At 36.0% G+C, this 22599-nt stretch overlaps 6 protein-coding genes and 1 long non-coding RNA gene across 19 annotated transcripts; 3 read left to right on the top strand and 4 right to left on the bottom strand.

The window, feature by feature from the left end:
* Positions 1 to 528: 528 nt before the first annotated feature.
* LOC109125855 (protein ENHANCED DISEASE RESISTANCE 2-like) lies at positions 529 to 2349 on the bottom strand. The gene has a single exon (XM_087463321.1). The coding sequence runs from the start codon at positions 1675 to 1677 to the stop codon at positions 706 to 708; it is 972 nt and encodes a 323-aa protein (XP_087319447.1). The 5' UTR covers positions 1678 to 2349; the 3' UTR covers positions 529 to 705.
* Positions 2330 to 3347, bottom strand: LOC104706818 (uncharacterized). Its single transcript, XM_087463325.1, has 3 exons — positions 3209 to 3347; positions 3020 to 3107; positions 2330 to 2635 (listed from the first exon to the last, which is right to left on the bottom strand). Exons 1-3 carry the CDS (start codon positions 3275 to 3277, stop codon positions 2559 to 2561), a joined length of 234 nt encoding a protein of 77 aa, XP_087319451.1. The 5' UTR covers positions 3278 to 3347; the 3' UTR covers positions 2330 to 2558.
* Positions 3348 to 3394: 47 nt separating this feature from the next.
* Positions 3395 to 7706, top strand: LOC104706816 (uncharacterized). 4 transcript variants are annotated; one of them, XR_015564624.1, is made up of 14 exons: positions 3395 to 3825; positions 4214 to 4343; positions 4445 to 4691; positions 4827 to 4868; positions 4968 to 5039; positions 5125 to 5260; positions 5392 to 5549; positions 5635 to 5719; positions 5796 to 5995; positions 6162 to 6323; positions 6603 to 6679; positions 6768 to 7028; positions 7109 to 7360; positions 7447 to 7706. XR_015564624.1 is itself a non-coding variant. In XM_010423046.3 (14 exons), exons 1-14 carry the CDS (start codon positions 3768 to 3770, stop codon positions 7675 to 7677), a joined length of 2184 nt encoding a protein of 727 aa, XP_010421348.2. In that variant the 5' UTR covers positions 3395 to 3767; the 3' UTR covers positions 7678 to 7706. The 4 variants fall into 4 exon arrangements, 3 of the variants coding, with proteins under 3 accessions (XP_010421348.2, XP_087319433.1, XP_087319434.1); XM_010423046.3 differs by having other exon boundaries at positions 6530 to 6679; XM_087463307.1 differs by lacking the exons at positions 3395 to 3825; positions 4214 to 4343; positions 4445 to 4691; positions 4827 to 4868; positions 4968 to 5039 and having other exon boundaries at positions 5127 to 5260; positions 5384 to 5549; positions 6530 to 6679.
* Positions 7707 to 8006: 300 nt separating this feature from the next.
* On the bottom strand, positions 8007 to 10880 carry LOC104706815 (beta-glucosidase 8-like). 10 transcript variants are annotated; one of them, XM_087463312.1, is made up of 13 exons: positions 10671 to 10880; positions 10510 to 10573; positions 10372 to 10424; positions 10198 to 10273; positions 10052 to 10123; positions 9844 to 9931; positions 9521 to 9773; positions 9327 to 9442; positions 9025 to 9254; positions 8924 to 8949; positions 8731 to 8818; positions 8531 to 8621; positions 8007 to 8402 (listed from the first exon to the last, which is right to left on the bottom strand). In XM_087463312.1, exons 1-13 carry the CDS (start codon positions 10734 to 10736, stop codon positions 8165 to 8167), a joined length of 1461 nt encoding a protein of 486 aa, XP_087319438.1. In that variant the 5' UTR covers positions 10737 to 10880; the 3' UTR covers positions 8007 to 8164. The 10 variants fall into 10 exon arrangements, 8 of the variants coding, with proteins under 8 accessions (XP_087319438.1, XP_087319439.1, XP_087319443.1 ...); XM_087463313.1 differs by having other exon boundaries at positions 10052 to 10128; positions 10215 to 10273; XM_087463317.1 differs by having other exon boundaries at positions 9521 to 9750; positions 10215 to 10273; positions 10671 to 10844.
* A 3793-nt stretch (positions 10881 to 14673) lies between these two features.
* Positions 14674 to 16819, top strand: LOC104706814 (cytochrome P450 71A14-like). The gene is made up of 4 exons (XM_010423045.3): positions 14674 to 15336; positions 15424 to 15915; positions 15999 to 16286; positions 16380 to 16819. The coding sequence occupies exons 1-4, from the start codon at positions 14953 to 14955 to the stop codon at positions 16440 to 16442; spliced, it is 1227 nt and encodes a 408-aa protein (XP_010421347.2). The 5' UTR covers positions 14674 to 14952; the 3' UTR covers positions 16443 to 16819.
* A 456-nt stretch (positions 16820 to 17275) lies between these two features.
* LOC109126043 (uncharacterized) lies at positions 17276 to 17938 on the top strand. The gene is made up of 3 exons (XR_002033119.2): positions 17276 to 17413; positions 17560 to 17710; positions 17802 to 17938. It is a non-coding gene; the product is annotated as an uncharacterized LOC109126043 (long non-coding RNA).
* Positions 17939 to 20455: 2517 nt separating this feature from the next.
* Positions 20456 to 21362, bottom strand: LOC147939822 (uncharacterized). Its single transcript, XM_087461047.1, has 2 exons — positions 21132 to 21362; positions 20456 to 20932 (listed from the first exon to the last, which is right to left on the bottom strand). The coding sequence occupies exons 1-2, from the start codon at positions 21360 to 21362 to the stop codon at positions 20456 to 20458; spliced, it is 708 nt and encodes a 235-aa protein (XP_087317173.1).
* Between the last annotated feature and the right edge of the window lie 1237 nt (positions 21363 to 22599).

Raw genomic sequence — 22599 nt, 5'->3', positions numbered from 1 at the left:
GATGCACGTATACTGTGTTCCCAACCATCCACATCATCAAAGTCAGAATCCATTTGTTTTAATTAGGTTCATTTTGATATAAATATGATAGTCCATTTCGTGGACTAAAGCCCACAACATCCCCAAAGTGGCGAACTCTCGCTGTCTTTGCTCGGACATGTCTGTCCGTATGCTCTTGAAAAGTTAGTAGCAGAACAAGCTATCAAGTAACCAAATTGAGACTATATAAACTTTTGTCTATTTCTTTTCCGGAAAAATTATGTATTTCAAATCCAACCTTTTTACATGGTACTTTTCAACCTTAACTCATCAAAATTACTATCCAAAATTTGTTTTGAGCAGAAACCAATGTATAATTTTTTATCAAGAATTTTGTCAACCTTAGAAATCAATGACTCGAACATTGTGGCAAGAAAAACGATGAGTTAACATTCCTCCATTAAATAAAACTCACGTCGTTTTGTATACAAAAATTGAGGGTGTGAAACACACCATTTCCCCTCATAATTTCTTCTAACTCAAAACTCATTTCAAAGTGAATCCTTATTAAAAATTTCTTTAGTCCACAAAACAAAGTCAAACACAAAAAAGAATCTCAAACCTTGTTCTCATCGTGGAAACAAAATAACTGAAATATTAATTAAACTATTTTCTACAACTCAGATCAATTTATTTAATAATAAAAACATTGACTTCGTTTATCAATCACATCCTCGCCGTGTTCTCTCCTTCCGCCGCACCCATCATTCTCCGCCGTTGCATATCATCATCCTTCTTCTTATCATCATCATCAACCAAGAACACAGAGGATAACTCCATATGACAAATCCTAACACCACCGATCAATCTCTCCGGCAACTCATCCTCCGTTTTCGCCTCCACAACAAAACCCATATCAATCGTCAAATTCGTAACGTACCCCAACATAAACCTAACAAGCGCCGTCAAGATCGCCGAGCTACTTATATCAACATCTATCTCGAAATAGTTAGCTCCTCTGTAGTAACTACACTTCAAAGCTTTGCCAGCAACGAACGCACCAAACTTGCCAGCCGCTGCTTTAACAACCCAAGGACCTTTCACTACATTGCTAATAATCTTAAACCTCTCGTCACGAAACGTGTCGTCTCCGTTGATCAGTTTGTGGAGGATCGAGCCTGAAGGGATTGGTTCTTGTGTTGCGAAGTAGAGGACCAAGCTGCAAAAATGTTCTCTGGTTGGGGTCTGGAGATTTACGGCGAAGATGAAGCTGTTAGGAGATTGGGAGGTTTTGATTGCGTGTGCTACACGGTTGTCTGGACGAGAGAGGACGTGGTCGAGTTTTTTTCTGGATTTGAGCCAGTCTACGCCGGCGGGAGAGAGGAGGTAGTCTCCGCCGGGAGTTTTTTGTTTGGTGGTGAAGTAGTTTTGGGAACGGAGAGGGAAGACGTTGCCTGGTGGTGTTGCCCAGCCGTTGGTTCCCGTGTTGAGGTCAACGTGGCGAAAGGATCCACCGTTGATTGTTTCGGTTGTCCATTCCGGTACGATGGAGGCTGGAAGTGGTTTGGTGTTTTTATCGTCGGTGGAGGTTTTGGTTTGGTTCATGGCTGATGGCTTGTTCTTTCTCTCTCTTTCTCTTTCTGTGGTTGTGGCTAGAACTTGGAAAAAGTATATGTGATGGAGAAAAGAAGATAGCATATGTTGCTTTATTCTGACAATAATTCATTATTACAGTGACTGGTATCATAAATGTGATTAACACGATTAACTAAAGGTGTCATTGGAGCATAAACAATTTTGGAAACACGTAGCTGTTTTTGTTGTTATTATGGCTACAATCCAAGCCAGCACACATTAACTGGTTGACTCAGCCACCACGTTTGGATCTATATAATATAATTTTCGGCTATCTATCATTTTATGTAATTTGTTTTTAGTAGAATATGTTGTAATGGACTAATTTGATAAAGAAAAAGTAAACAAATATTGTCATGGCATTTAGTTAAAAACAGTTTTGCCCTTTTCGGAGTTTAGTTGTTTTGGTACTGAGATGCATCTGTCACGCATTATTCATGAAACACATGTGAAATTGCAGTGTCTCACACACTAGAGAAGTCGTCGTTTTCTTATCCCGACGTGGTCATCATCATCTACATTAATTCTCTTCACCAAAACCTCTTTAATTTCGACGAAAGAGTTGGTTTGAGATATTAAAAGCTATAACGACTTATGGACACACTAGGGTTTGTGACTAACTTGACAAAAGTTTTAACCTCCCCGTTGATTAACACTAATCTCTCCAAAAGAAAAAATCTAATCTGAAAATCCTAAGTCCAAGAACTCCCCTAAATTTAGAGAGTAAAGTAGAATTGACCTTTGACTATATAATAAGTCCACTGAACAAAAAAACACACACACACACACACCTCGTCTGGGTCTTTCTTTTGGTCGACTTACTCAACATCAGTTATAATAACCATATCTACTACAATTGCTTCTTCTTACTTTTGGTCACACTCATCATCATCAATCAAATCCTTTTTACAACTTTCTTTGTTTCTTGTCCATAAGTTTGAACTTTACCAACGAAAATGTGACAGTTCCTCTAAAAACATACCAAGAAGGCACCCTCTAAACAAAAAACAAAAGAAACCCCCTACAATGAACAAGAGTCAGGACCAACCAATAATCAAATCAATCAATTAGTTGCAGTAATCAAACTAATCATATCAATCAATGGTGCTGCAGAACTATAAAAATTGAGAAAAAGTGAGTGGACAAGGCCAACCAAGAAAGAACAAAGAACACATCCCCCGATCCTTAGCATAGAATAAAAAATTTGGTTTTTGTAACTTTGAAGTACACAGCTCTATATTAAATGTTTATGATGCCTAATGAAACAATGATTGGAACAAACAAAAAATCTATCAAAACACTAAAAAAGTGTATCCATAATCAACTAATCAAGATCCTTACACATCAGTTTCAAATTCCATACATACTCATCAAAACAGATTGGGGAAAAAAAAACGAAACATACCGATCGATGAAGAATCGAAGTTTCCTTCTACTGAGAATTTTTTTCTCTGAGGTGGACGATCTGATGCCAATCTATAAATCCAGTAAACCTACACACCAAAAATCCCAAAAAAAATCAGATCAACGAAAACAAATTCGAATCAGAGAGAGAGCATTAAGGAAAGAACAAAGTGAAAAAAAAAAAAGTTACCAAGGCGATGACGTGAACTGCTGCGAGAAATACAACCCTCGCCGGAACTAGATCCACTGACTTCTTCATCTCTTAAACGGATCGGTGTTTTTTGCTCTGCCGGAGACGACGACGGCGACGACTAAGGTTAAAAGTATATCGTGTGAGAGAGAAGAAATCGTCGATTTATCCCCTACTCCGATTTGAAAATTTTAAAACTTCGGTTTGGAAACAAGAGTATTCTTATCCTTACTCTGGTTTTAGTTTCATGGGCCTAAGTTTAATGGGCCTGATCAAGCCGACTGCTTCGGAATTCACCACGTGTCATGGACGTGGCGACTAATTCACTCGGTGTCCTTGGGCTCTGTTTTGCTTCCTTACGTTGTTACTCTCAAAAACTTTCTTCTTCTGCTTCTTCTACGAACGGAGGATCTCGTTTACGCATTTTATCGAACAGTTTCAGTGCATCAAAAAAAAAGAAGCTACGAAGTGGTGTGAACTCAGACGGACTATGGGATTTTCGCATGCTGTTCGACTCAATAGATCCTCGTCGTCGTCTCGTTCGTGTTGTTGTTAGCCGATGAGGAATGTCGTTGTTGCTCTCCGCCATCACCGCCGGGTGTCGCTTCTCCGGGGAAGTGCGTTTTTTTTTTCTTCTCTTCCTTATATGTTTTGCATATTCGGTAGAAATTGCTGGTGTGGATGATTTTCGCGTTCAAATTTCTGGATTTCTGATTCGAGAATACACTTGATTTTACTGGATTTGTGATTATCACGAGAACATACAATTTCTGCGTTTGGGAAATTTTAGAAACTGGGCTGTTAGTTTTGTAATGCTGATTTAGTGATCACTCTTTGCTTTGTAATCCCATTGTTGTACAAGCTTTAGCTTCAGTGGAGTTTTTTACTGTTCTAGATCAGCTCCAGGGTGTAGAAGACGTGAATTAGGTTTATATGATATGATAATGCTGCTGAGATTTTCCTTTTTTGGAAATTGAATTTTTGATGTTGATGTTGTTATTATAGTTGTAGCGTTACGTGATAACAAAACTATTGACTTCAAGCATGGGGAGTACGTATCGAGAGGGAATGATGATGGCTTCTCAAGACAGACGACAAGTACATGGGTTTCACCATTCTACCTGCAACACAGAGCGTGAGTTCTCGTTCATACTGGATAAGTTACGGATACACAACCTGTGGAGGATTTCAGGATATTCTACTTGGCTAATCATTTTTTTTTTAATGGATGTGCAGGTATTCATCAGGCTTTACCAGCGTACATGGTGGAATACCTACATCAGATTATGCAAAGTTGCGGAGAGAATCCCTTGAAACCGAATTTGGACAAGCTCTTGGAGCATATAGCTCGAAAAGTTTTTCTGCAGTGTATCGTTTTGGCCCCTTTTTGGCATTGTATAGAGCTGCAATCATTTCATACCATGTGGTGAAGCTTGCCTTTTGGCAGCTCTTTGTTCAGGATATGAGGAAACGGGCTGTCAAGGTCTGCAAGTTCGCAATCTATGAAAATTTGTTGTTTTCTAGTACTTGTTTAATTAGTTAACATGAAGAGTACTTTTTGGATACATGGCTCAGCCAATAATTTATTTGATAGTACTTTATCACAATTTGGATGCAGTTCCGTGAGACTCTTATCAGCTTGGGGCCTTTCTACATTAAGGCATGTTACTTGTGTGCTATTCCAATACTCCTCTAGCATACGAAAATAGTCTTTTCTTTGATGTCCTTGTTTATTAATAATATATCATTTGACTTGCAGCTTGGACAGGCACTGAGCACGAGACCAGATATATTACCATCTGTATATTGCCAAGAACTTTCAAAATTACAGGTGGGGAATCTTTCTTTCTTTCATGTTATCCATGTGGCTGTGCTCGAGTAATTGGATAATATGTTTTTTTTCTAAATGATTATAGGACCAAATTCCTCCATTTCCAACTACTGTTGCCATGCGATGTATTGAAGAGCAACTAGGTGCTCCAGTGTCAAAACTTTTTGCAGATATTAGTCTTAAGCCTGTTGCTGCTGCATCGCTGGGTCAGGTATACAAAGGTTAGATACCTTTTAACTGTGGTCGGCTATTTTTTTATCCTTTTGGTCTCTACCGTTATTCTCCTTTCCATTATTCTCAATTTAGAGTTGCTAGAAGCTAATTGTTTCATTTTTTCCCTTAAGTATTGCAGCTCATCTGCATTCTGGACAGTTGGTAGCTGTTAAGGTTCAGAGACCTGGAATGTCACTCATTCTAACACGTGATGCCCTCTTATTCAAAATGATCGGGGGACAACTGAAACGATTCGCAAAAGCCCGTAAGGATCTTTTGGTGGCGGTGAATGAGATGGTGAGTCATTTATATGGAATATTCGAACTAGTTTCCTGCTTACCTCTACTATATGAACGTGTTCATGTCTCTCTTGGATGAACAGGTCAGACATATGTTTGATGAAATAGATTACGTTCGAGAGGCGAAAAATGCAGAACGGTTTGCTTCTCTATACAGTTTTGACTTGGGTAGGTTCTCTTGATTAAAATTGTGCACACTCTTCTGATATAAGATGATCAAATACAATACTTTGAACATTTACAGGGAATGAGCAGATTAACGATAACGCTGGACCTAGGAATAAGTCCAGAAATCACAGAGCAGAGAACATCAAAGTTCCTAAAATTTACTGGAATTTTACACGCACGGCAGTGCTCACAATGGAGTGGATCGATGGCATAAAACTAACAGATGAAATTAAGCTGAGAAGGTTTTCCCTCGATAAAAGGGACTTGATTGATCAGGTAGAAAAGTAACTAGGTTCCGGTAAATGTTTAATGTCCATCCCTCACAAAGTGACAAATGAATCTGTAGATAGAACTGTGTGATTCTGAGAGATAGGGGTGGACTTAGTATGGCTAGGTGCCTGTAAATGTTTCATTGAGAACCTTGTATTGGTTTGGTTCGCAGGGCTTATCCTGTTCGTTAAAGCAGCTTCTAGAGGTTGGATTCTTTCACGCTGATCCGCATCCAGGAAATCTTGTGGCTACGAAAGAAGGCTCTCTTGTTTATTTTGACTTTGGGATGATGGGGAATATCCCACGCCATTACCGTGTGGGACTGATTCAAATTGTAAGCTCTACTTCTGTTTATTCTTTCCATTTCTATGTCTTATATGCTTGCGGTCTTTCTAGCTTCTTCTTCAGTTTTGCATTTTGCTTTAAAAATAAACTACATGCAGCATCTTTCTATTACAGATGGGATAAGAATAAATTTTCCATCTGCGATTGTGGTTTGCATCACTTTGTAGATTTTGATTAGTTCTATTTCAATTACAGCTGGTGCATTTTGTCAACCGTGATTCTCTAAGTTTGGCAAATGATTTCCTTTCCTTGGGGTTTTTGCCTGAAGGGGTCGATATTCAAGCGGTTTCAAACGCTTTGCGTGCTTCATTTGGTTCTACTACCAGAATTTCACAAGATTTCCAGGTATCTTCACAAGTTAATTCCGATAGACACATACACTGAAAGATATGATTGTGGCCATCTACCATAATCCTTGCTTTTTGCTGTACAGGGGGTGATGGAACAATTATATGATGTTATGTATGAGTTCAACTTTTCGCTGCCTCCAGATTATGCTCTTGTCATAAGATCCCTTGGTTCACTAGAAGGCACGGCTAAGATTCTTGATCCAGAGTTTAAAGTGATCGACAGCTCATATCCATTTGTAATCGGGAGGCTATTAGCAGATCCAAGCCCCGATATGAGGAAAATACTGAGGGAACTTGTCATTTGTAATGACGGATCAATAAGGTGGAATCGACTTGAACGCCTGGTACCCCTCATATAAACCTTCTCTTTATAGCATTATTTGAGTAATCTGAAGAATGTGGCTAACAAACTCTCTCTTTCCAGGTAGCAGCAATATCCGAACAGGCTTCTGCAACTTCAGGAGACTCTCCAGAAGATCAAACATTGAAGAAATCATCGGAACTAAAATCATTCGACATGCATTCAGTAGTTTCCGCCACGGAAGATCTGCTATTGTTCATATTATCAGAGAAAGGGCAGAGAGTTCGGGTCTTCCTTCTTCAGGACATAATCAGAGTGGTCGATATTTTCCTGGAAGAAGAGGCTTTTGATTTCAACAAGACTGTCAATCTCAGGGTCAGTAATAATCAAAACCTTCCGTTTTCTTTTTTTTTTTTCCGCAATGAAGTCTTTTGAAGAACTGTTATAATTCAAATCTGCAGGAAGAAGGGACAATGAAAAGAGTGAGCAATGGATTCAGGTGTCTGAGTGAGGCGGTGAAGCTTGCACCTGGAATGTGGACAGCAATGTTTCTCCGAATGTCAAGGAAGTCTGAGGTTCATAGTTATGCTTTAGATATTATTTCTGCATTGTCTACCCATTTTGGCCACAAAGTGCCTCACACTTGTTGGATCCTTCTCTCCAAATTGTTCCATCATAGTAGGAGCCAATAATCATCATCCTTGGGTCTTACGTTCGGTTATACCATCGACTCTTAGTAAGATTAGGTTTACTTTGTTGTTATAGGACAACCACGACCAATAGAAGATTAGCCTAAACTAACGTAATATAATTTTCACCTGAAACGTTAAACTGGTTTGCTAACAGATGAAAAAGAAAAAGTCTAACTTAAGACTTTTTGAGTATGTTTTCTATGTGTAATTGGTTTGTACGAACACAATGAATGTCATATGCGCACTCGTTTTGCTTCACACTCTATAGGTTAAGGATGCGTTTTGGTCAAAGGTTAATGCTAGATGTTGAAATTTTGAGCCAATTGGAATGAAACATTAAGTGCTGTCTTTGTTTAAAGTTTTAGAATCCGTACAACTTATTTTGGTCTTCCACCATTTTCAAATTCAATGAGTTTTGCCAACATAACAGATAAAATCAAACCAAATCAGGATCACAGCTGAACCAAGAGTCGTTAATTTTATAACATTACAGTGATGAAGAGCCAGAGAAGTTGCTTTTCAACTGAGTAATATCCAGAGAAGCAACATCAATTGTGCCATTGAGAAAACCAGTGTACCATGATGCGGAGAGCTTTGGAGACCTCTTGAGACCAGGATCGCTAAAATTCACGTGGTACATTCCAAAGCTCAGCTTGTATCCACCCACTAGTTCATACAAATCAACCAGTGACCATACAAAGTAAGCTCTCGTGTCTGATCCATTCCTGATCATGTCGGAAGATTTTTTTCAAAAACAGTGTGTCAAGTAAACCATAATGAAAGTGGGACATCGGACCACTAAAACACATCAATGTAATATGATGAACTAAAAGACGAAGAAGGATAATTGTACCTGATGGCGTTGAGCACAGCACCAATGTAAGCTTGAATGTATTCAACCCTTGGTGTTTCTTGTAGCATCGAATCGTGTTTCATGGGTCTACCTGTTTTTGTTTTCTTTTTTAGTGTGATATGAAGAATCTTTGAGAACAGATAGGTGTGGTTACAAAAAGACAAAAACATGCAAGAAGACAAAAATAAAATAAAGAGTACCATTTTCAAGAATGTAGATTGGGGGATTGTTATAGCTCTGCTTTAGATAATCAAGAACACTTTCAAGACCCCATGGAGTGAAATCAAACTTCAATAAAAGCATATTCAATAAGGAATATTTTCAGATTCAAGATCAAACAAAGAGGTTTTGACACACATAGATATACATATGCAGATTTGCAAGAGGCCTCACCTCGGTTGATGAAGAATTACCAGTGGCTGTCCAAGGAAGAAGATTTATCAGCTAAAAAGAGAGAGTTTCCAATTTACTGATATGATGAAAATAAGGCTTACAGATAATGAATGCGCCCATGTCTTCGTAGAAGACCTTGTTAGTGCTGATAAGAAAGATAGAAGGTGAAGGTCGGTTTGTGACATAGACAGTGGTGTAGTGAATGGTTCCAATAAAGTCGGATGAATCTTTCACTTGTTCCGACTCATCCTCTGAGAAAACCGGTAATCTTGACCCCAAGGTTCTCTTCATTTCATCTGGATAGTCTCCAAATACCAAAGGCTTCAACATCCTGAATTATATATCTTTCAGATTTTTTGTCCTCAAGTTTATTGAAACAAAGAAAAGATTATTTATTCCTCACCAGCCAAAGAGGAAAGCTTTAGCTCTTTGAGTTGCGATTTCATCGTCCTTGGAGTTTGTATAAGGAGATAACCCAAATGCAAATATACTAAAGCCTACTGATCCTCTCTGCTTACTCTGCACCATCATATAAATAATGTTCATACGGGTTGAAGATTTTAAGAGCGAAACATACATTTATATATGTATGTATACCTTGTACTTTAGTTTATACAAACTTGAAGTGGAGGCATGAGCTAGCAACATGTTATGGCCTGCAATATATGTTTCTGTACAAGAGTTTCCGGTAGAGCAATTAGTATATTTGGTAGGAGTACAGTGTCCAAACTTTATTCCTTCGCCATAAGACGCAATGGCGAATATTGTAGCTTCGTTTATCGTAGTCCACAACTTCACATCGTCCCCAAACTCTCTGAAGCAAACATCTGCAAAAGCAGTGAAGTCCTCTCTGCGATATATAACAAAATTAAATTTAAAATTTTGACTTTGTTAGACCAGAATCTTCTTTAATACTTTACATGATTTTTCGGTTGATCCATCCTCCGTAATCATCTTCAAGAGACTGAGGAAGATCATAGTGGTAAAGTGTAACGTGTGGTTCAATTCCTGTTAAATAGTTTTTGCCAAAAATTCCTCTTAGAAGCTATATTGAATTGGCTTTAGTTTGGATCAAAGTATTTAAAGACAGAAGGAAAATTTAAGTATTAAGAGAAAAGAAAACCTCACCATGGCTTCGTAGTTCTTTAATGAGATTCTTGTAAAACAGTAGACCTTTTGGGTTAACGGGTCCTCTCCCATCTAGGCTTTTAAAAGGTTAGATACAATATCGTTTAGTTGCTTGCAAACAAAGAAACCAGGAAGAAGGCATTTACTAGGTATAAGTCTTGACCAGGAGATAGAGAATCTGAATGCCTCTATGCCCATATCTTCCATCAGCTTAACATCTTCCTGCAAAAAAGTCACAATAACATCGACATTGGAAAAAATAACAGAGCCGATAACTTCTTTGCCAAGTAAAAGACAAAGAATAATAAAAAAGAGGAAACCTTGTATTTGTGATACCCATCACATGCTATATCTCCTCCATTACTTCCATTATCTTTAAATATTTGAACAATGATCTATGAATATTCTCGTATAAACGTCGAATAATGAATGACTAAAGAAAAATAAAAAAAGCTTACAACAGTGGGAGGTTGTATCCCAGACGCTAGGAGTTCTTCCGGCTTCATCAGCAGCTCCTTCCCACTATTTTTTCCACAAAATGTTTAAGACTAAACAATAAAACGAACAAAAAAACAAAAGACAAAATTGCTATAGACGTAGGAGACTGCAGAGTCTAAACCTGATAAGCAGAGGTGGCGGCACCAAAGAGAAAAATCCTTTGGAAAATCATTTCTGGTGAAGGCATCAGTGTAGTAGCTTGTTGCCAAAACGATGGCCAGAACCAGAAGAAAACTATAAAGCAGAGAGAAGTGTTCCATCATTTTTTCTTTTCTTGTTTTCTTTCTGAAGTCTCACAGACTTACAAGTTGATAAAATAATTCAAGGGTCCACTCTTCAGTGTCGTTTTCTTGGACTATTGAACATACGATCGTGAAAAACGCGACAAATATATATATCTTCTTGTTTATTCTTTTTTCTTAGTGAAGAATGATCCTTCCGTCATTTTCAAATTGCCAACCCACTGAACGTAGTTCTTTTTCAAAAAAAGAAAAAACTCAACGTACATGCCAATAATACAGGTAATAATGTAACACATCAAAATGTTTTTTTTTTCTCTTTTAACATCTTTAATTTATAAGATTAGCTCAAAAGCGAGTTACAAAATTCATATAATACGGTTTGGTACGAATATATAATAGAACCCCGTATGCTTTAACGCATGTTTTAAATGGCTCAGTCAATAAAAGTTAGCTATTTTATTAAAAAGTCAAACTAAACTTTGTGATTTAAATGACATTTCAAAAATTCATGCTTTTTTATCCCAAATTTAAAAGTTGGAGATTTTTTTGGCATTTTTCCCATTTTTATATTCACACTACTAGAAATAAAATTGAAAATTAAGAGAGAGAAAATTGAAAAATCTTCATTGTGGGCCTACATACACTTTAAAAAATTTGATCACTCCATAGGTGAAAACACCATCTACAGAATAGTCAGTAAAAAAAAACTACATCTCTATTATCAGCTTCAATCAGACTGAAGTTTCTAACCTCATTGTATAAAGGATGTAAGCTTCAATGCAGATTTGTTGCCCTCATAGTTGGTGCTTTGTCATTTGGAAATATAGGTTTCAATTAATAACCATGATTTATAAAAAGAACAAAGAGAAATGTGATATTACTCTTCATTCTTCAATTTTTTTACGAGGGCCGGCTCAAGTTTTCCTTGAACCTTGTGCAAATTTTTTATTTTTTTTTAAATTGGAGATCTTATTTGTAGTTTTCAGAAATTTAGGGTGTTTTTTTTGTCAAAATATTCAATGTTGAGGGCCTAAAACCTTGTAATTTTTTTTCAAAAATAATTTGACATGGTGCAAAAGCACCTCTTGCACCACCCCATCGCCGGACCTGTTTTTTACCATTTAAAAGTAATATTATTTCCACATCATTCATCTACATTCTTCACCAAATGAGAAACAGTATGCTCCTTCCCAAAATTGATGAGAAACAAATGGAACAGTAAAAATGAATACGCATTATGAATCTTCTTTTAGTTCGCAGGCGTTACACCTGAACCGCCAAATCCAATTGAATCAAACCTCAGCCGTGGTGGGTCTTCAACAGCCATGGGACCCTAATGATCCGTGTCAATCTCTATTTGGGCTAACTGCCAAGCTTTTTCCTCGGTTTCTGCCAAGGCTAACACTTTAAGGGTGTTTATTCCCACATTTTTTAAAGACCTTGTCATTACTTGCTTTCCATACATACCACAATATTTAGAGAAATGATGAGGCGTATACTCCATTAGGTATTCATCATAATAGATAATCCATATTTTCATACAGGGAACATATAGGAATTTGAGATAGTTTCCAGTTTTGACGAACTGGTAGATATTCAAACATTGCATGATTAATTAATTCATCGGTATCCTCACAACTACCGCATCTCAGATCACAATCTATACCCTTTTTCTAGTTTGATGTGACTGATACACACCCTCTAAGAGCCTCATGTGAAATAACAAATTAAGTGAATTATATAAGTTTTTTTTGTTTTTGATTTTTTCCGATTCATGCTAAATGTGGGAGTCAGATCCCACACACGATAATCTTTGTGGTTAGAAATGAGTCAGATCTCAACAACAAATTTGTAGTATAAATTATGTATTATTAAGCTTCTTGCCTCGAAATCGTGTGTCCTTTTGTGATTACAAAACCCTATATTCATACTAAAATATATAATAAATTTAGACATTAAACACAATTATTCTCCATAAATGTGTCTCTTTCGATCTTTGCAGTTATTTTGTACCGTTGAATCTCTATGTTGCCCAAATCTTCTTTTGAGCCGCGAATCCCGTTGCTTGACCCTGGCCTCCTCATCTTGTGCACCTCGACGCCTGAGCTCTCCTTGACTCCCGAGCCGGACCATGTTAGCCTCGAGCTCTTCGACTCCCCCTAATGCTAAATTGCTAATGACATGTGTTCTAAAGTCGGATCTAAAGTTAATGCTCCGAGTCTTTGACCGAGGATCTGGGTCCACTGAAAATAGTTACGTGTGATAATTGTAAGAAGGTAGGACATAACAGTTACATGTGGTAATTGTAAGAAGGTAGGACATAACAATTACATGTGATAATTGTAAGAAGGTAAGACATAACAGTACCACTCGCAAAAATGAATCTTTTGTTAATCAAGGACCATCACACAAACTTTGAAGGCCTCTTAAATGTTTTTATTCCTCTATAACATGTTGTGTATTAAGAACCTTTCTTAAGAGAATTTTTTTTTACATGTAAACTGCTTTAATATGACAGAATGATGAAGGCATCAACCCATATCGACCAAGAAAGCGTATTACTAGTCAATCACATCGATCACATCCCTCAATTCCACCAACTACGCCTAATCAATCTCAGATCATTAAAGTGTATTTAACGTTGGTTAACATGGCGTAGTAAAATGAGGTTGAAGATTCTGGGGTATTAAAAAGTTTATCGTAATTTAGTTATAGAATTTTTATGGAATTTTCTCTAAATATATGAAGCGCGCCACCGATATGGGGAGAAAAGATTGTAATATCTTCATATTGTTATAAAAAAAAAAGAGGCAATTTCTCTACTTCATAATTGATATTGTTAGCTTGCGCAATGTGCTAGGACGCGAGAAACCAAGCCAAAATGCGGTTTTTCATATAGCCAAGCTTACGAGAGTGTTGGAGGCAAGTGTCTCATTTGGTGTCATATGGAGGATGCGATGAACATATTTTTTAACGATATGTGTCAATTTATAATGATCACCCACTGTATTACTTGATAGCTTTGTGTTCGCTTCTTCTTTAGAATTCATATTATATAAACGTATGAAATGCAAGGATGCATGATCTATTTCATGTGCATGAATTTCTCCATATGACATCTAATGAAACACTTGTCTCTAACTCTCTCATAAACTAGCAACTCACGAGTAAGGTGGCAACAAATATTCTCTGCAGACCAGCACATATGGGTGATTGAACAAATGCAAATTTGTTTCTTTTTAAGTCTTCGACGCGTTCAAAACAAATAGAAACTATTTTGGAAATTTTGGAAAATGTTCTATAACTTAAGAAACCTGCTGTTTTAGTTTTTTCAAAAAATTTGAGTTCGTCAATAAATTTTAATAAATGACAGTATAAACGGTTAATCTCAATAAAATTAAAGGTCATTTAATTAAACACTAATTTAATGATATACATAACTTCATCTGAAACACCTCTTAAACCATGAATGTTTATAAGTTTTAATAGTTTCTGAACTATAGTTTTTGGTTTTTGTATTATAGATTTTGGTTTATGGTAGGAGACTAGCTTAGATGAACCAGGCTATGTCATAAGACTCGTGACTGTCCATTTCAGTCCCTTACGATCGGATGACGCAACTGTTAAATTTAGGTTTATTTTGGCTTCCAACTAAAACCAATTGACAATTAGTGAATTGATCCTAACCATTTATATATTAATGATAGTCTTTTTAAACATCAAATGTGGGACTTGGTTTGTATCCCAACACCAACATCGACAACTATTTACCACATACTCATATGATTATATGATTTGAACTTATTATAATCATCTCGATCAAAAAATAATAATTATTTTGTTTTGAATAACAATAAAATTAAATGAAGCACAAAATTTTTGGTTGAATACATATCAACATTAAAATATAAAACCTCACAAACATGATTTACAAATAGCATGTCCTATTTGCATAAATTTCAATTCAATTGTTGAATAAGAACAAATTATCCAAAGATTTAAGTTCTATTAAAATCCATAGTTGAATAACACCTTGTTATTGTCTAACGCATGGTGGAACAAACACCTGGTGGCTGGTGGTAGTTAAAAAGTTTGTTTTTTCATTGTCCCCTAAATATATCAACGAGTGAGAGAAATTGGATGTAGATTTCAAAGTACGAAATGGAAATGATAATCATCTCTCCCTGCCTAACAACAATCCTAGCACTACTTCTCTTTAAACAACTACTCGAACGAACCGCTACCAAAATCAACCTACCACCTTCTCCGTGGCGACTTCCTGTGATCGGTAACCTCCACCAGCTAAGCCTCCACCCTCACCGTTCTCTTCGTTCCCTCAGTTTCCGGTACGGGCCACTCATGCTCCTTCATTTCGGTCGCGTTCCGGTCCTCGTAGTTTCCTCCTCTGATGTAGCTCATGACATCATGAAAACACACGATTTTAAGGTTGCAAACCGCCCAAAACTAAAAGTGGTCGAAAAGTTTATGAACGGTGGGAGAGACGTGGCTTTTTCCCCTTACGGTGAATATTGGAGACATATTAAGGTACTTTTTGCAAAGTTCATACATATATATATATATATATATATATTAATTAATTGATGATAATAATAAATCTGTTTTGTGAGGAAGAGTGTATGCGTCATCCACCTACTAAGTAAAAAAATGGTACAATCCTTTGAAAAAGTAAGAGAAGAAGAGATAAGTCTAATGATGGAGAGTGTGGAAAAAGCGAGTTCTAGTACTTCACCTTTAAACCTAAGCGAGCTTCTTATGACACTGACGAGCGATGTGACAAGTAGAGTTTCCTTGGGAAGAAAACATAGCAATGAGGAAAGCATGAGCGAATTCAAGAATCAAGTGAGGGCTATCATGGAGCTTGTAGGCGGGTTTCCAGTTGGTGAATATATTCCCTGTTTGGCCTGGATTGATAAACTCAATGGTCTTGATGATAAACTGAAGGAATCGAGTGAAAAATTTGGAGGTCTTATGGACAAAGTGGTGCAAGAGCATGTAGAAGCCGATAAACCAACACATGATTTAGTTGATATAATGCTATCCTTAGAAAGACAAAAGAAAAATGGAATAGAAGTCCGACGAAGCGACATTAAGTTCATAATCTTGGTAACATCATATATATAAGCCATTAATAGCATTCTTTTTAGTATGTTGGAACAATGAACCAATGAACTTTTTCATTCCTCCAGGATATGTTTTTGGGAGGAACGACCACAACTTACGCACTACTAGAATGGATAATGACAGAGCTTATTAGACATCCGGTACGCATGAAGAAACTCCAAGAGGAGATTCGCACCAAGGCAACGTCGGGGACTAATCTATATAGGTCACAAGAAGATGTTGAGGGTATGAAGTACTTAAAAGCGGTGATTAAGGAGGGGCTTCGGTTGCATCCGCCTTTCCCGTTACTAGTTCCAAGACTACTGACTGAAGATGTCAACCTAAGAGGATGTGACATAGCTGCAGGCACACAGGTGATTGTTTTGCTTCTTTTTTTCTATTGCTTTTAGTCACTAAATCATGAATAAGCTAGTATCTAAAAATACTAGTGGAGGTCTTCTATATAGGTAATAGTCAATGCATGGGCTATTCAACGAGACACTGTGTCATGGGGGACAGATGCAGAATAGTTTAGGCCAGAGAGGCACTTAAACTCATCTTTGGATTTTCGGGGAACAAGCTTCGAACTCGTTCCATTTGGATCTGGAAGAAGGATGTGTCCTGGGATCGGATTTGCGCTGGCTTTGGTCGAGGTGACACTAGCTAACCTTGTGAACCGATTCAACTGGAGGATGGATGCCCGAGTTTCCGGGGATGAATATGATCTAGCGGAAACAACAGGACTCGATGTCTGCCGCAAGTTTCCACTTATTGTCTTTCCATCTCCGGCTTAATATAGTCCCCATGTTGTCACTCTACTCACTATGTACGTAAGTTATTAATTTGTGTAATTGAAATTGGATGTTTGTAACAAGTATCTAAGAAAATGAACATTAATTTCATAGTATCTCCTAGTTTTTAATGATTTTTTTTTTAAAATTTAGATGCACTATATTAAATAGGTTAACCACCGTTGATATGTTTTGGGTGAACGTGTTCTTTGACTAGATTAGTACTCATGTTACAGCACAGATTGAATTTTATTCTATACAAAATTTTAAAAAATATTTTTTACATGTTAAATAAATTTTTAATATATCTGTAGTATTAAACAGTATCATCATATAATTTTGCTATTTTACATTTAATCCATAATCCATTATAAAATTACAAGTTTATAACTCATTTTATCATATAACTAATTATACATTTTAATAGATAAATAATAATGAAATCTCTCTCCTTGTGACATCTGGCAAAAGTCTCAAATTTTCACCTTATTTTAGCTTTAAAAACAATTATTAAAACAATTAAATTTAATTTAACAAAAAAAAATCGATTGAAAACTGCGCTTCCAAAGAAAAAAAAAACTGCAACGCTTCCCCCACGCGATCTCATTATGTCCACTTCTCAATTCTTCAACAATAAAACACAAATGATTTCATACAAAAAGCTCTCATCTCTTCTATTTCTGATTCATGTTTCTGCTTGCCTTGATCAGGTAAAAAAATTAAAGCTTTGTTCTGATTTTAGGGTTTCATTATCGCTTGCCTCTTCTTATTGTATTTTTCTCCAATCCAAATGTTTCTCTATTGGGGTTTTGAATTTGCAGAACTATAGTTCCTTACATCAAAATTTTTTGTAAAGATCGAGTTACAGGAACACCATTGAAAGGAGAAGGTTCTGGTAAATTGAGTTTTTTTGGGGTTGATTAATGAACTGATTGTCACAAGACAAGAAGAACAACAACATCAACAAGAATAAGATGACGCTTAACATTCGTCGTGAATCTTCCAAGGTTCGTTGATTTTGTTTCTCTCCTAATTCTAAATCCTGGGTTTGTTTTTCTTCAGATTATTTGGGTTGATTTGTTTTTGTTTCTTGAATAGCTATGGAAGAGAATTTGCTCTGCGATAACGACGGAGATTGGTCTTCTTGCTGAGAACTTGAGATATCTTCTGGCTGGTCCTATCCATCAGGTTTACATCTTAAAGTTCTGAACTTTTTGTTTTAACGTTAGTTTCATTTACTGAGAACTTTGATGTATATGATATTCACTCACTTTTGATCCAGTTTGCGGCTAATTCCTGAGTAAAAAAGCATGCCTAATTCTCCAACATTTGTTTTTATGAATAAATTTAAACAGTTTTCATATCACTTTCTTTGACTTGCATGTCTCTCAAGATTAATTCTTTGCCCACAAAAGAGAAACAATATGAATGGCAAAAATTCCAGAGGTGTTTGCAATAGTTCTCATGCGTTAATTTATGTTTTTTCTCTAATTACTTCAAGTTTCATTAATAGTTCAGTTGTAATGAGCCAATTTTTTTTTTAAAAGGAACTAATCAACGTTTGTTCCATTGCTTGATAGGATTCCAAGCAAATCTCAAAAAAAAACTTTGGAAGAGAAACACATTAAAAAGAAAAAGAAAACTAATCAAAGCTTGGAAGAAGCATGTGTTATCTAGAAAAGCATAAGAGAAAATGTGAAAAAATAGAGTAATCCTTCACCTTTTACATACGACGAGATATACAGGAGGCCACCAAAATTTGTTGAATTGGTGGATACATACTGTATATTGTTTTGTTTTTTTTTAATATAATGTTATTTTGTTGTTGTTAAAAGTCCTCTTTATTCCAATTGCCAGAGAATCATTTGTCATCTTAATTTAACTATAATTAATATTTATTTATAAGAGATACCAATATGTTTTTTTAATAGAGCTTAATAAACTTTCAAATACAATGTTCGATTTTATAGGTCTATCCATTTAATATATATATATATATATATAATCATAACTAAATAAACTTTTAGTCATCTCAAACTTCTTCAATGAATAATGAATTTTTTTTGTGAATATACAACAAATCTTTTGATAAAATACAGTCTAATACATAAATTTACCTGTGTATGGCACGGGTCATAACACTAGTAGGTAATAACATCTGCACCTGTTTATAAAGAAATGATATACATATAACTTTAGATTGTGATATTACAAATAATAGATTTAAGTTGTGATATTTATTAAAATAGTAAGTACTTATAATGTATACCTTACAAAAAAAATGTTATATTAGCAAATATACTTCTGTTTTAATAATAAGGGATATTTATAACCAAAAAATAACCCATATATATTGCTAACAATATCTTTTTTATTCGGAAGATCTTATATTTGGATATTATGTAGAAGATTTTTGCTTTGGGTTGAAGATTCATTTGTTGTTATTTTAATACTAATCAATACTATCCCTAATACACCTAACTAGATTAGGACACGTGCTTGAGCACGGGTTGAAATTCCTTTTATTTATATTATAATTTTAGAATAAAATATAATTTATATGATTATTTTTAAAAATTATTTTGGATAAAAAATTATGCAATAAAATCATATGCTAAATATAATGAATTAAAAAATACATATTTTGTAAGTTTTATATTGTTAATTTTGTAATTCTATGTATGAATGGTTATGTTTGTTGTTTGTTTTTATTTTAATTTTTGAACATGTTTGGTGAAAGTTTTTTAATATGACCTGTGCTTAGGTAAGATTTTATTTTCAGTTGCACAATAAGATCTCGGAAATCACGATTAAGTGTGATAAATTGCCAAGACTTTATTCTTTTTTATGCTAAGAATATATTTTTATGCCTAACAGTATATATTTTGTAACAATACATGAAATACTAAAGATTTTATTTAGGAAATTGTATAAATCATTGGAATATTATCTTTAAGAAATTTTTTTGGTATATTCTTAAGTGTATTCATATAGTCCACGGATTGACCACTTAATCTATAACGTCTTTTTGTAACCAACCTATATTTAATGTATAACCTATAAAAACAGAGCCTATAGCCATGGAACATTCCGTGAATAAGGACATATATTCGTGGCTATATGACCATATAGACACGGCATGACACAGAAAAAGATCGTGTCTATACGATCGTGGACTAAAATATTTCGTGGCTTTTCGTGACGTTATAGCCACGATTTTGGCATGCGTGTTTCGTGACAATATTTGCCATGGAATAGCCAGGCAGATTTTCGTGGTCTGTTAGCCACGATTTTGGCACGCATATTTCGTGAGAGCAATCGCCACGAAATGGTCAGGCTTATTTCCATAGTTAGTTAGCCACGATTTTGTTCATGTCTATTCAGTGAATAAAGTAGACACGAAGAACTTGTGTCTAAACAGTGGCATTTGTTAACCACGAACCATCGTGACATGGCCATTGTGACAAAATTACTATGTCACAAATATTTATGTGACTGATCGTGGATTGCAGATTCAATAAAAAAATTGAAACATTTACCCTAAATTTATAAATCGGAAACGTGAAATAGAAATTATAAAAACTGAAAACGTGAAATATAAAATTTAAAATACAATACCATAGATTTCCAAAGTTTTACAAAGAGATCCAAGATATACCAAAAAACTTACAAAAGCCGATTAAGTCTTAGAAAAGGTGCAAATATTTTGCAAAGCTAAAAGTAAAAGATAAACAATCAAGCACACCACTTATCTAAGTGCTTGTAAAGTTTTGGTCACGAGTAGCACACCATTGTTCAAAGTCAGCTTGTTGAGCTTGAGTCAAAGGTGGAGTCGAGGTCGAGGCAGTATTAGGCATTGTGACATTCAGGGCAGTGGGATTACTAGGTGTTGCAGCAGGAACAGAAGGTTGAGTATGATTAACCTGTTGGAGAGTAGGAGAATTCACTCCAAGAGCCTCTAGAATCACATTTAGTGAAGCTCGTGTTGCAGCCATCTCGTCCTTGAACTCACTCTTCAAGGCAACCATATCATCTTTGAGTGTCGTCATGTCAGCCTTGAGCGTTTCAACATTAGTGTTGACAGTTTCAGAGTTCATTTCCAAACCAGAGATATGCAAGTCTATGTCGAGATTGCGTTGAAGAGAAGCTGGGACAGTCTCAGAAGGATTGAAATCTCGGTATTCAACACTGCCTATTCCATAAATGCGTCCTTTGCTTGACTTACCCCGCTGTGAATGGATATAAAACCAAATGAGTATCAACCAACAATCAAAGACAAATATTCAGACCAGAAGTCAAAAACATACAATCACAACAAAAACTAAATCAAAACAATTAACATTCTCTTATGGATTCAAAATGAAAAGTGCAGACATCATAGAAAACATCATACACGTAATACAAAAGTGAAATTTATTTCAAGAGTACCTTGAGATATTCTTGGTTTAGCAGAATGTGGGTAGGAGTAGCAGCACTTGGGTCAGTTTGGTTGACAGAAGTGGGTGATCCATCATCACTCATCATCAGTGTAACAGCTTCCTCTACATCAAGTACAAGGGACTTAGCTCGTTCATCAATGAAAGTTCCATCTTTACAAGTGTGAGTCTTCCTCAGAAGATCCGTGAAAGGTGGTGGTTGATCAAGACCAGATGCTATCATCTGCAAAATAAAAGAAAAAAAAACAGAAGTATGTTTATTACGGATTTATACTAAGATAGAAACATAAAAGAGAGGTTTAACAGTTTATCATTACCATATCATACTCAATCTTTAAAAAGTTTTGAGGACCTGCACAATGCTTGTGCATCCCTTTGCCATCAGGATCTGATGTACGAGAATTAGCAGCTGACTGGGTCCTCTGAATTGCTGCCTTTGATGCCCATTGCTCTAGTAGTTCAGTCCAATCCTCATCATCGATGTACTTAGGTTCTTACCTTCCCTCTTCTTCTTGCTGATGCGTTGACAGATTATAGTCTGCGTATGCAATTTCCAGAGGAAGTAGACCAGGTTATGAAATCGAGACTCCCAATAAAAAATTTCCTACAACATTAAAAGAAACATTAGTATTTGTGAGTAAGTAAACTTAGCTATGTAGAGTAAAAATAATAGTAGAAATTCTAAACACTTACCACAAAAGTTCGCCACCGGTTAGTTTTCCTCTCCTGAGGAACAAATTTCCAGCTTGACCATGGTCCCATGTAGTTTCCTTGCCAAGTTGTCCAGATGGATTTGTGGACACATGGGTCTATACCAAACCTGGCAGAAGAAAAATAAGAATCAGAGAGAAAGAAGATTATAGATTCGTGCTATAAACATTCATAGAATTTTGCTAATTAACTTACCATAAAACGCCATTGATTTTCCTTGGATTGAGGTGTGGTTGGCCTTCTCTTGAGGCAGCACGTAGTAATGCATCTTCGGTTCTACAAGCATAGTTGTTTGCAGCTGAAGATGCTGCGCTTGTAGATCCAATAGCTTCTGGAGGCATGGAACGACCTGGAGGAATGGGAGAACCTAAAGGTGAAGACCTTGCAGGCCTTCTATGTTGTTGCATATCTGAAAACAAAGAAGAACACATAAATGAACTAAGAAAACAGACCAAAAACCTAAACGTTTATACATTGAAAGGGAAGAAACTCATATCGACAAAGAGAAGAATAAGATTTACCCGGCAGATTCAAGTCAGAAGGCCGTGGGCGACGACGGTCAAAGGCTTGACCGGAGGAAGTCATCCCGATTCGAATTGGAGAAAACGTTTTTTTCTGAAAAATGTTTTGTTGTGGAAGAGATTTGAGAGCAAGATATTCTTTTCTAAGTATTAATGTACAGGAACAGAGGCAAAAATACAAGGGCGAGAGTTTTCTTTGCTTTTAACCTAAAAACCGGCAAATCAAAA

Source organism: Camelina sativa, chromosome 8 (assembly GCF_030686135.1).
Source record: "Camelina sativa cultivar CO46 ecotype springtype chromosome 8, ASM3068613v1".
Classification (NCBI taxonomy): Eukaryota; Viridiplantae; Streptophyta; class Magnoliopsida; order Brassicales; family Brassicaceae; genus Camelina; species Camelina sativa.
Note: the sequence above shows the minus strand (reverse complement) of the source record. Positions and strands in the feature narration are given on the sequence as shown.